We start from the raw sequence: 13,693 nt of genomic DNA, 5'->3' as shown, positions 1-13,693 counted from the left end.
TCGTCTCTTTCTGTCAATTCTCAAGTCTTATCAACGAGACAATTCAAGTGTCTCACTTGACTATTTATCTTGTGGGAATTTAAAACCATTTCCGGTTACAAAGCGTCTCATTTGCCCCGTCACAGCCAGTGGGTTTGGCCAAAGCAGCACTGGCTTCACAAAACTGCCTTAAGATTTCCCATAAAAACGTGTAATTCTCTACACAAACCTTAATTAGAAAGCTAATTAGTGTCTGCAATCATCTTGAGGTGTTCTGTGAACCAGCAGCTCTTTGCTGATGAAACAGGGTGAAAGTTGCACAGCCCTTTGGGTGGGAAATTATTTTCTTGTGAAGTCACAAGGGAGAAAAACTGTTCAACTCCAATGCAATTATTTGTTGTGAATCACTTCTTTGGCTCGACTTCTCAAACAAAATAAAGGTGGGGTTTCCAGAGGCACCCATCTGTGTTCTAACTCTTGTCCCACTCTAATCTCTATAACTCCCACTGATTTTAGCAGAGGCAGGGACAGAGCAGCACTGAACAGCTTTGAAGAAATACCCTAAATAACTGTGGTCTCGCTGCTTTATTGCACTGGTCAGATGGAGGCACCTTCAGCTGCCTTTACATCACAATTTGATTTCCCAGTGGAGAAAATGTACTTTCTTCTTTCTCTCCCTGCCTTCCCACCTTGCTTTATGGCACCCTCCCCTGATTTTTCAGTCCTCAAATAATTATACACCTGTAAAATCTGTTTTGCTTGAAAAAAATATTGGAGCATATGGGATTTAGTTCCAAATTCTCTGGTCTCTTCATAATTATCCTTAGCACCCCTTTGTGGAGAAAGGAAATGCTTTAACCTCCATTTTATAGATGAAGAGGAGACATTGGAAGCTATGGACATGCTCTTGGTTACAAGGAAAATCTTAGAAAGGGCTGAATTAAGTCTCTCAGCCCCAGGAGCAGGTGCTGACCAGAAGGTGGTCATTCCTGCCTGGGCTCCTTTTCCAGAAGAGCTCAGAAAACTGCTCACAGCTTCTGAGAGACTTGGCACAGCAAGAAGGAGTATTGGAGCCATCTCACACTCTAGTGTGGGATGGAGAGGAGCAATAAAGGGGTTCAGCACAAGTCATTCTTTGAGTACCAGGTCATTTGCATAACATCTGCTTCAGCACACATATTTCGGGAATCACTCTTGTATTTTTTTCCTCTTTCCAACAAATCTGAGCCTCCTGGAACACAGAAAATCTCCAGTTCTGACCAGCTGTGGGTTTTATTTTGAAGCAGTCTTTACCAGGAGCCTTAGGGAAGAGTGTACAGCTTTCTAACTGCAAAGTTATGGAATAATTTGCCCGTGACACATCAGTTAATGTTTGGTTTAATCTCCTCAACGAATTTATGTATTTTTATCATATAGCCACAGATGTTTTTATTATCTGTGAAACTATCTAATCTTCTTAAGAGTCCTGCTCAGTTCTTCACCTCCCTGATAGCACCAAGAACTCCATCTAAGTTAAAAATAACTTTCCAACCCACTTGTTATTCCTCCCTTCCTGATTTGCTCTCTCTGCTTGTCTTTCTCTGTTATTTTCCCCTCATCCCTGGTACAATTTGTCCTGCAAGAAGAGCCCTAGATGTTCAATACCCATGGCAGCTTATCCTATCAGCGTGTCACATGAGGGCTGGGATGGGTCAAGGCAATACTTACTTTCCCTGAGGTAACTGAGGTGAGACAACAGAACTTCTGTGTTGTAGAGGGAGGTGGTTCGGAGGAAGTCATCCTTGTTCATTTTGCAGAGTTCCTTGCCATCCATGTTCTGGAAGATGGTGGTGTCAATCTCCATTAATCCATACTCCTTTATAGCCCATTCCAGCCACTGGCGCACATGTTCCTGTGTCCATAGGGTGGGATCTGGCAGGAAAGCACAAAGGATGTCAACACTATACACAAGCCTCAAGTCCAACACACTCTGTAGCCCAGTCAAAGCATTAACCATTGTTTCCACAACCAAATGGATTTAATTTAACCCTGGAAGTGTTCAAGGCCAGATTGGATGGGGCTCTGACCAACCTGATCTAGTGGGAGGTGTCCCTGCCAATGCAGGAGGGCTGGATTTAGGTGATCTTTAAGGTCCCTTCCAACCCAAACTGTTCTATGATTCTAGTCTATGATTCTGATTTACAGATGCAAACATGTTTTGCCAAGATGAACCAGTCTTGTGCTAGAACAGGGCTCAAGGTGCACAAACTGATCACACTGACCCTCTGGCAGGGTAAGTTCTCTTTATTATCTCCCACCTGCCTTGAATAATATCCCTATGCTTGGGAACAATATTAGTGATATTTGACTCTCTCCCTCTAGAAAAAAGCTTCCAAAAACAAACTCATCCCTTTGAAAGGGCACTCTTGCCACAGCTTTGGTTCTGCAGTGCTATATAATTACATCAGTGCTGTATAAGTCACACCATCCTTCACAAGTGCACTACAGAGTCCCAACAGATGGCATTTTAAAGTCTGAGGATGCTGGTATTTACAGTCAGCAAAGGAACTGTGAAAAAAAATATTATTGCTTAAACAGAGCAGCTTGCCATGTATCTCTGAGTCACATTTGTTCACCCTGCTGACAAGAACACAATTCTACCTCCGCTAGCCCCGTAAAACCAGTACAGCTATTGGAGGGCAATGTGGATTTTATACTGTCTCATGCATCATTATCAACTGTCAGCAAAGCTCCAGCTGTGGAATCTTTATTACTGCTGGTGACGTAAGAGGGAGATTGAACCCGGCTGGAGTTTCAGGCCCCATGGTGATGGTTTGCTGCATCAGTAGTTAAAAAAAGAAATCATCCTTTGAGCTTTGAAAAGAGCAGTAGATCAGAAAGTCCCAGAAAGAATTGGTGCCATGATACCATTTTTACAGAGTCATTTTCAGAGCATATCTGTGTTTTCAGATGTTTCCTGTGCTCCATCTCCCCATGAATCCCATTTGAAAATTGAAGCTGCAAATTCATGTGCTGTTGCAGCTGGTGAGGGTTGTGAATTCAAGTCTTAACTGTGGAGATGCTTGATCTGTCCATTACAGCTGGTACATTCCTCTAAGATAAACCTCAAACACTTCAGATCCTGGGGCAGCTGAGAAAATGGATCAGAACCATGTAGCCATCATACAGCTTGTGCTCTGGGCAGCAACAAGAAATGCCTCTGCCACACATTTTATAGTGTATAAAATAGTGCCTTGGTCCAGGACTGTAAACTGTGTGTGCTTGAGCTGCAGGGATCCCTGACACACAAGGTCAGGTAGTGGCTGTACCCAGAACATTCCTGGGCAGCTGAGTTCCAGAAGAATTGCATTAAATGGATAAGTAAGAATCATAGAATCACAGGGGTTGGAAGGAACCTCTGAAGATCATCCAGTCCAACCCCCCCTGCTGCAGCAGGAACACCCAGAGCAGGTCACACAGGAACGTGTCCAGATGGGTCTTGAAAGCCTCCAGAGAAGGAGACTCCACAGCCTCTCTGGGCAGCCTGTCCCAGGGCTCTGTCACCCTCACAGGAAAGAAGTTTCTCCTCATGTTGAGGTGGAACTTCCTGTGTTGTCACTTGGTGCCGTTTCCCCTCGTCCTGTCACAGGCACCACTGAACAGAGACAGGCCCACTCTTGACATCCACGCTGCAGATATTTATAGACATTCATCAGGTCCCCTCTTAGTCTTATTTTCTCAAGACCAAACAGCCCCAGGTCTCTCTACCTTTCCTCGTATCACAAGGACTATTGACATTATAACTGTAGCGTTTCCTCACCGAATTTCCAGTAAAACCAGGTTGCCTAAAGTTAAATTGTAAGCATGGAACATACAACCCTGTATCTTTGCAAGTCTGCATTGGGAAAGAGAGATGGAATTCCTTTAAATTTTGGCAATAGCCAATTCAAATTCTGCTTTCTAAGCACTGGCAAAACTGCAAATTTTACAATGCAAGTACTCAAGGGAGGGTTCTTTTTTTTTTTTTTAATTGAAAGAGTTTTTTGTCTTGAGTTTAGAAAAAAACCTCCAAGATTTAGAGAGCACAGTGAATTTGTGGTCTGCCTTTAAACAAACACTTCTGAATTTCAGATACTCATTCAGCCTATTTATCACTGTCACAGACATTGAATGGTCTCTGAAAAACTGCCTTCTTGAAACACGGCTTAGAGTTTGCTGTTATTATTCCTATTGCAAGCTTAATGTGACATTATTCTTGCCTATCTTCACCCTAATGCACTATAAATCTTTACTCTGGATTGTATTAAAATTTCCAAATGCCTTTCTTGGATGAATTTGGCCTCATATCCCGCAGCCAGAGATCTGGGATGATGTTCATTATTGTCTTCTAAAGTCTGGTAAATCACTGCTATTTCACAAGTATCTCAAGGTTTTTATTTATTTGTGGATACTCACGAGGAGGAAAAATGTCTTTTTTTTTTTCTCTTGTCTTCAAGAAGGAGATTTTAAACCTTCTCTTCCACTTATGTTATTTCTCCCGTATCTACATCTACACTTTAGCCCAACCCCTGGTCTTTTAAAATATACATAAATAGTGAGGGGCAGGATAAATACTCCACCTTGAATATATTTTAAATATCAAAAGAATACCAAAAGAAGTCTGGCCAGCAGATTGAGAAGTGATTCTGTCCCTCTACTCTGCCCTGGTGAGACCTCACCTGGAGCACTGCATCCAGCTCTGGAGCCCCCAGCACAAGAAGGTCATGGACCTGTGGGAGTGTGTCCAGAGGAGGCCACAAAAATTATCTGAGGGCTGGAGCAGCTCTCTTATGAAGCTGAGGGAATTGGGGTTGTTCAGCCTGGAGAAGAGAAGAAGACTCCAGGGGGACCTTGCAGTGACCTTCCAATATCTGAAAGGAGCCTATAGAAGGCTGGGGAAGAGCTGTTCACAAGGGCATGTAACGATAGGACAAGGGGTGATGGTTTCAAGCTAGAAAAGGGGAGATTTGGGTTGGACATTAGGAAAAAGTTGTTTAATATGAGGGTGGGGGATCACTGGAACAGGTTGCCTAGAGAGGTTGTGGGGGCCCCATCCCTGGAGGCATTCAAGGTCAGGCTTGATGAGGCTCTGAGCAACCTGGTCTTGTTGGAGATGTCCCTGTTCATTGTACGTGGGCTGGACTATATGACCTTTAGAGCACTCTCCCAACCCAAGACATTCTATTCTGTGAATATACTGACCAGTTGGTATCAGCTAACACCTTTCTAGGCAGTGCTGACACTGAACACACGTGATGCTGTCACCAATTGGGTTAGCTAAGCTCTCTAAGCAGATCCTAACAACAGCTTACATGGTACTTGGAGATTTGCTGTCAATCTTTTATTGGCTTCCCTTTGCTACATTTAGTTCAAGCTTTTCCTTTTCATCCTAAATGGCAAACAAATGCTTGGGAATTGTCATCTGTTTGTGGTCAGGCCACAATCAGAAAACAGAGCTAAATTCCACGAGTACATTTCTTTCTGCCAACAGTTCATCTGCTTGAATCAGCTACAACCCTCAGCAAACCCCTCACAAACAGAGGGTGAAAAGCTGCACCCCTTGAAATCAGTGAAGACTTTGGTATGTAAACTGGATCAGGACTTGGCTCCTAATACCTTCTTTGCTGGAAAGTTTCTGGGCTAGCATGTTTATATATCTGTATATAAACTTTGCAGGGAAAAGACTCCCCTCTCATTCCAGGTTCAGGCCTCACCAGTTGCTTGCCCCAGCAGCTCTCATCCTTGACTATCCAAATGCATCTAATGCATCCTGCCAGTTTCAGACAGCAGATGTGGATATCAAATACAAACAGAGAACTGGACAGGAATGTTTCTGTGTAACAATTTTTGGAAGGGTAATATAGTTCCTGCAAAAGATAATTTTTTTTAGTTTTCTACTTACAACAACAAAAAATGAAAACAAACTAGCTCATTTTGAATCAATATGACATGAAAGTGCATCTGGATCCTGCAGATCATCATGGGAGTTATAATTTGGGTCCATTTCATGCTTAAGTCTTGCCTATGGACTGTGCTCTTTGATCATAGCATGCATGTCCCAGGAAGCACTGCAGATTCTCCTCTAACATAAGACAGGAGATGGATTTGGTTCAACACATAAGAACACTTCATTCCAGAAAAAATAAAAAAAATAAAATAAAAAAAAGCAGCAGCATCAGTATCCACCTCTTATTCTAGTTCAAGGCAGTAGATATACTGGGACATGGGAAATTCCCACTAGCCAGAAACTCTGATGTTTTCCTTACTTTTTACATGCTTGTAAGAAAGAGAGGTCCTCAGAGAGTGGATAAACAAGCCTTATCTGTTCAACTGGGTATTTCAGACAGAGCAGGGAAACACAACACAAAGAGCTGGACAGTGGTTGTACCTGCTGGGACAATGACTCTCCTCTCGTTGGTGGTCATGTTGGGAGGAGGCCCGTTCTTCTCATCCATGTAGGTGCTGTAGCTCATTGGGTTGGACTCTGTTCCTGCTCCGACGAGTTTGCTGCATTTGTTCACACTACAGTCCACGGGGGACTCCCTGAAATGTGAAAGGAAACAGATGACTTGTCATTATTGTGCACCTCTCAGCCCTGCTGTGGCAGAAGGAGGTTTGGGTTACAGCCGTGGCAAGTACCTGAAGGGGAAAAGTTAAGGGGAGTTCCTTCACATTTGGGAGAGGCCGCTCCTGGCCTGTCACATGAATGTCATAAGATGATCTATGAATTACAAGTCTCACAGAGAGGATCTCTGACAATGAAACCAGTTGGAGGAAAGAGAGTTTGAGGTGCAAAGAAGAGTGAATTTCAGCCAAAGGCAATGGTAGCTGCGAGGTCGTGCTCAACACCTCTGAAATATTCATGACGCAGATTAAAAAAATAATCAGTGACAGCCCCTCTCACCCTTTATCCTTTATTGCCCAGTGGCACTCTAGCCATCTTTCAGATACAGCCTGATGCTTCTAGGAGCCCTTGTTGGACTGTTTCACTCTTGCATTGGGTTCAAAACAACCCTGCACGCTGTTTTCTGCTAGAAAGGCTAACAGAAAGGCTAGTGGAGACTGTACTGCTCACCTTGTGACCTGAAGCATTTCTACAGAGCTGATCAGAGACAGATACACCTCCCTTCATTTCATTAACAATAAACACAAAATACCCATGCCAAAATGACAGGGGAATAGGAGAATACTACTATATTAGCATGGTATCTAAAGAGCCTTATTTATACAGGGCTGAATGTAACTGATCTTGTCTGTTCCTACAGTTAAACAGTCCCAGGCTTGTCTACTACTTGGATAGGAAATCTAAAAATCTTAGGTGCCTTCGGTGTGAGGCAAGAACTTTAGACCACAGAAACTGCATGTGAAAAAGACTCTGGCCCCAGCATTACTTCTGAAGTGGTGGAGTGATGAGGAGGGAACGTTTAGCAACTCAGGTGGCACTGTGCTGAGACCTGGACTGCATACAGACCCTTGGCAAGCAATAGGCTTTCTCTGGCCTGCTCTGGGAGAATTACAAGCCTCCAAACCACAGATAGGGAGCCCAGATTTTGTTTTTCTCCAGCTGCTGTAGTAACTCATGCTTTTAGCTCTAGAGGTCACTTAACATAACAGTGCCCAGCCTGTCCCAGGCACATCCCAGCCCTGAAGAATGTACCAAGGAAGCACAGGGTTGCTGCCCTCACCCTTACCAGAGTGCATTAGGGTGCAACCTCTGTGCAAAGGGAGCACAGAGCCCATCTCCAGTGCAGTTTACTTCCCTGCTTTAATCTCACAGCCATCCTTCCCTGCCAAAAGCCAAGTGGCCTGGGAGGAAACCATTCGCTGAAGGGTAAGAACTATGACAGAGCACCAAATCCCACCCTCTGAGTTCAGCTGGCAAGACTTCCAAGTTTGGACACTAAACAAATTTGTTTCTTAATCTGAATGGGGGGGGAGGGAGAAATTACTGAAATTCAGTTATCATGGCTGGGAGATAAATGCTCCACTGAGATACTCTAAGGCAGATGGTAATTTTTTCCTCATGTCTTGCTGAGGGAATGTTGCTTGAAAATGGAAATAAGATGTATAACTTACACATGTTCGAATTTAAGGTTTTACTATTTCGCCTACTGTTTTTCCAGGCAGGGAACCAAAATCTGCCTTCAGAGAGGGAAACTGCTGAAGGTTTAATGTCCCCGTGGCAGTCAGAGGAGAGTCTGAGCAACTGCAGGGACACCAGGGTTTTCACAGGGAATGTGATCGTTTCTAACGTTCTGTTGAAATACTCTGTGTCAGGTGTTAAATGCGGCCTGTACTGGCAGAGAAAAAGCCCTGAAGCAGCACAAAGAATCTTATTCTTTCCTGAGGTACAGGCTGTCCTGAGAAGACTTGGAAAAGCAGTGAGAGCATCCGTGCTTCGAGGTGTCAGACTGTTTGGTTTGGTGCTCACGGTCCCTGGGAGGTGACTGACCCCTTTGCCTGCCCTGCCTGGAGACCAGCTGCTGGCTCTAAATGGTGCGGGCAGCCCGGCCAGGGGGGCAGACCCGAACACACAGATCCCCACAGATGGATTCCCACCTGCCTTTGGGATGAATTTCTCCCTCCTTCAGACTGGGTAAGATTTTCTTTGGGTTCCCTGCAGTCAGCACATCCCAGGTGCCAGAGGTGCTGGGCACAACTACCTCCTGCCAAAGGTCCTTCTGAGGGGTTCACTCTTCTCCCCTGCTCTGTAGTTAAATTTCCCTGGAAAATAAACCCCTTAGTTGAGATACGAACTGTTTCAGATAATATAGTTCCATACATAATACTCCTACAGAACTATAAGATATAACCAGACTCTCAGAAAACATCATCTTCCAAAAAGCTTATCTGCCTAGAAGTGTACATGCTTTCTACTGGCATGAAATGAGACACTTGAAAAGACCACAGGGGCCTTGCCTGTCTCTGCTCTCTCTGCTCAGTATCGGGCACTTTCACATGACTGATACAGCAGAGTAACCAAAATAACACCAGCACTGTGAGATAACTCCTCAGTGGTTTGGTGATGATTTTTCACCAAAAAAACCCTTGGCTTGGCAGTTAGGACCCTGCCTATCCTCTGCCTTGCTCTGTATGTCTCAGCAGCCAAAACCAGACAACCAGTATCAGAGACAGATCTGAAAAGAGCTGAGGGGCCTTTACCAAGCCCTGATTTACCACTGTGGGAAGAGAAGCCACTCTCTTAATCCTGCAGGATATTTAGTGTGTTCTGGATACCTGACAGGTTTGTGTCCATGTGGATGCCTCCCTTCCCTCTGAGGAAGTTTTCAGGATCCAGAGCTAACCCCAGTGACAACCTGATAGCAGGACAGACATAACTGGGAATAGCATTACCAGAACTTCACTTAGCAGGAGACCAAGCTGTCCTTAAGAAAATTACAATTAAATCTTCAATGATAGCAAGGGAGAAGATCTTTATTTTTGTGTTCTCTGTAACCCAGCATTTCCTACTGGGTCCAAATGGAACCTTTTATTGGGAAGTAAGGCAGCACTGCCAGATTGGATCATCTTTGCAGCTGCAGGACATCCATTACTGTACTGCCCCAGCCTAAGACGAGGGATTTCAGAGTATCCCAGTCAAAGGTAGGTGTAGCTCTGAGCAAAACAAAGAAGAATTCAGGGGAACAACTACAGTGTCAAATGAGAAGAGGGAGCTGGGAGCCATGAATAGTGTATTCATTGAATATAGCTCCTTTCTTAGTTCATGCATTACCCACAAGCAGACTTAGATTATATAAAGATTTCCTCATTCTTTGAAATGGTTTGTGCAAGGAAATTTCAGATGCTAGATTAATCCTTGAATTTTCACACAGACTTCAGATTTTCAAGAGGCTATACATGCTGGGCTTGCTCAGGTTCCTGGGCTGAAAACATTGTAGATCTACTAAAGTAACTGGATATAGGCTGCTTTCACAAGATCTCTTAAGTATATTCAGCGTGGCAGTGACAGAGTCCAAGGAATATGAGGCAGTGCTCGTTCCCACTGCCCGTCCAAAGACTCTTCGTTCCAGCAGCTCCAGTAGCAGCCTCTGGGGATGCCAAGAGCTTGGTGTTTCGGGAAAGTTTATGCTACACTGGCCAAAATGGACAAGCAGCTAGCCTGGCACTGACTAATAAATCCTCTGTACACCTCCAGCCTGTGTTCCAGATACCTGAAAATAAAGCAATTACTGTCCCATGGACTCTGTCTAGGAATCACTTCTGGCTTTCATTCGAAAGAGCAAAATAAGGGATTTCAGTGATTTCTGAACCTGACTCAGCTGTGGTGAGTGGGATATTTCCTCCCTCTTTCTATTCCTTTCTTCCTATTCTTTCATTCCTCCTCTCTTCCCACCTTTCATTTTACAGTTGCTGCTTTTTGGTGTAAGTCCCATTTGGTCATTTCAGCTTTACATTTGAAATGAAATTTTAATATTTTGTTGTTGTTCAGTGAGGGAAGTAAGAACAGACATACTGTGGTTCTGCTCCCTGACAGACAGAGAACACAGCTACCAGGGCAGATTCACAGCTCCTCAAAACTTGCATCTAACTGCACTTGGACCTTGCCTCTCATCCTGCTCTCTGGAATGCCTCAGGAGGAGGATCACTCTGGAAAAGACTGAAGTCTGCAGAAAGAAGGGGCAGCTGTAAAAAGGATGGAAAAAAAAAGATACAGATTACAGAACTCAGACTGCACAAGGGAAGCACAGAGGCTCAGTAGGGTCTAAAAGAATCGTGTTCATCACACACAGGTAAATGCAAAGAGCAGGTAACTGCAGAGTCCGCTGCTCTGGCTGGGGACTAGAACAGCACAGGGAATCCCACTAGAGGGCTCACATGCTACTTAAAGGGGATTTTTATTCTTCAGGACCTCATAGATGGTCCCTTTGTTTTGTTTTGAGAAAATTATTGTAGCATAAATACACTCTGAGATCATGGAACCTTAGCATTATTTTAAAATTCTGAAGCAAGAGAAAGTCTCCAAAGCATTTTCAAAACACTGACTTCATTATTTTAGCTAGACTGAGTTTTAAGCTCAGTTGGAATGACACAGCAAAGCTTGCCTGCACCCATGCACACATCCAGCACATTAGGATGTTCTTCCACATTTCAAGACCATACAAATTTTGCAAGGTCTTTTTAAAAAACACTCAAACCAGGACACTCTCTGAGTTAGCTACAAGTGCAGGTCTGTAGTAGCTCAGTAAATACAGTCAACATTTGGAACTTCTATTGTTTGGTTCACTCTTTACATTTGGAATCGATATAACATTTATGGAAAAACCTATTATTAAAATGGACTATAAATTGCATTACACTTTACCTAGTGTTTTTCTAAATAATCATCCTCCTTTGTCCATTGGAATTTAAAATGTGAAAGTTGTTGGTTTTTTTTAATAGAACTGATTGCATTTATATCACAAAAGTATCTAGAGGTCCCAAAAAAAATCCAGGCCTAATGTTTAGGGAACTGTACAAGCACATTGTAGGAGACAGATCTTTCCCTTAAGGGGCTATAAAATGAAAGAAACAAAAGACACAAACTCAGCTAAGAAAAAAGCTGAACCTGTATTTTTTTGTGCAACAGGTCAGTGCTACAAACACAAGACTTTCCCTAAGGGGGTGTAAGAAGCACAGGGATATTAATTTTTCTGTGTTGGATTTTAACTGCCTTGTGTTTGGACACTAATCACTGCAAAGCACAAGCAGAGCACTGGGGTTTGCTCTGTGAGGGCAAGGACAGGCTTTGAGGCCACATACTGCCTCCATATGACTAGAAACAGTCACAAAATCCCTACTTCTGAATCTTACAATAATACAGAAGTCCCATCTTCCTCCTTTAAACACAGATCCCTGTCTCTGCCTGAATATCCCCTATACACAGTCAGTGTGCAGTTATCTGGGAAATTCTTTCCTATTTGGGAGTAAACTGGGAAAACCCAACATGGGGTAGCAAGCTGCTCAGGTTTTGCATGTTGTTTAGCACTTGGAGAGGAAGCTCTGCAAAACAGGCTTGGAGAATTTCTTCCAAGACCCCTTCTCCCACCCTGCTGAGGACCAAACCAACTCATCACACTACACCACAGGGCAGTTAGACCTGCTTCTGGTTGCTAAGAAAAAGAGGAAAGGTTGGTCACTGTCCCTTGCCATCAGCCAGCTCCCTTCACTGTCAGGTTTCCTGCAGCTTATCCCTCCCTAGAGTACACAAACCATTCTCTCAACAAGCAGCAAATGCCAGGGCTTCAAGTACAGGTGAAACAGGGAATAAAGGCTGCTCCCTCTAATGAGGCAGCTGGAGCCCGGTAAGAGGGTGTGCTTGAAAAACAAGAGAGAGAAGGAGAGGGAACAGGTTTGTTATTCACTCCAGAGTTCCAGTTCATTTGTATTGGGCTGCCCCGATGGGGTGTCAGTCCTGCCAGGCAGCTGATGGGCAGAGGAACAAGCAACTGAAGTGGCCCAACCCCTAAGAATGAACTCTGACGGACATGTGGGGAAAGGGCAAATTTTAGCCACAAAGAGGAGGAAAGGGTGGATAAGTCAGATAAATGTTCACATTTCTGGGGTGGGTTGAAGCTCTTATGCTAACAAGTTATCAAAAGGCAAGGCTGGAAGCTATTTTAGTGCTTAGTTGTCACATTCAAAACAGTCTTTTTTCCTAACAGGCTGGGAAGTTGTTACTCCCCTTTTAGGCAGACTGAGGACACTTAGTTTCTGCCTAAGAATCTTGTAGTCTTGAGCAAGCCCATGAAGAAGGATTTCCTTTTTGCCAAGAATAAACACACTTCTGGAGAGCCTTTCTCTGCAGGTATCAGAGCACTTACAGTTGTTAATGAATCAGTTTGTCAAAGCAATATTATTTCTCCTTTCTTTCTGAGCAGATGAAGAAATAATAACAAGATGACAATGGGAGTACAGCCAAGTCATTTTAGGGATGACTTAAGAAAACTACCTTGGGTAGCCACAGGTAGTCCTCATGACTATGGTATTGATGATATGGTAACGACATAGCCAGTGGCACTGAGAGCACCCTCAGCAATCTGCTGATGACACCAAGCAGGGTGGTGTGGTCAATATGCCAGAGGGACAGGATGCCATCCAGAGGGACCTCGACAAGCTAGAGAAGTGGATCCAAGTGAACATCATGAGGTTCAACAAGGCCAAGTGCAGGGTCCTGCGCCTGGGCCCAGGTATCCCCAGATATGAACACAGGCTGGGGAGGTCACACTTGAGTCCTTTCCTGTGGAAAAGGACCTGGGGGTCCTAGTGGATCAAAAGCTGGACATGAGCCACCAACGTGCAGTTGCAGCCCAGAAGGCCAACTCCATCCTGGGCTGCACCAAAAGAAGAGTGGCCAGCAGATGGAGAGAGGTGATTCTGCCCCTCTGCTCTGCCCTGGGGAGACCTCCCCTAGAACACTGCATCCAGCTCTGGTGTCCCCAGCACAAGAAAGTTGTGGAGCTGTTGGGACGTGTCCAGAGAAGGGCCATGAAAATGATCCGAGGGCTGGAGCAGCTCTGTGGTGAGGACAGGCTGAGGGAGTTGGGGTTGTTCAGTCTGAAGAAGAGAAGGCTCTGGGGGCACCTCATAGTGGCCTTCCAGCACCTGAAGGGGCTACAGGAAAGCTGGGCAGGGGCTTTTTACAGGGGCTTGCAGTGAGAGGACAAGGGGTAATGGTTTCAAACTGACAGAAGAGAGT

The 13,693-nt window shown here is 44.4% G+C and overlaps 1 protein-coding gene across 5 annotated transcripts in view; it reads right to left on the bottom strand.

Moving 5' to 3' along the window:
* FLI1 (Fli-1 proto-oncogene, ETS transcription factor) overlaps positions 1-13,693 on the bottom strand; it is a 90,331-nt gene that overhangs the window by 24,517 nt on the left and 52,121 nt on the right. For all 5 annotated transcript variants that reach the window (XM_051638452.1, XM_051638453.1, XM_051638456.1 and 2 more), the window contains 2 exons: positions 6,386-6,540; positions 1,687-1,890 (listed from right to left, as the gene is read on the bottom strand). In XM_051638452.1, coding sequence (XP_051494412.1) covers positions 1,687-1,890; positions 6,386-6,540 — 359 coding nt within the window. The remainder of the gene's footprint in view (positions 1-1,686; positions 1,891-6,385; positions 6,541-13,693) is intronic.

The sequence above is a fragment of the Apus apus genome, chromosome 22, assembly GCF_020740795.1.
Source record: "Apus apus isolate bApuApu2 chromosome 22, bApuApu2.pri.cur, whole genome shotgun sequence".
In the NCBI taxonomy this organism is placed as follows: domain Eukaryota; kingdom Metazoa; phylum Chordata; class Aves; order Apodiformes; family Apodidae; genus Apus; species Apus apus.
Note: the sequence above shows the minus strand (reverse complement) of the source record. Positions and strands in the feature narration are given on the sequence as shown.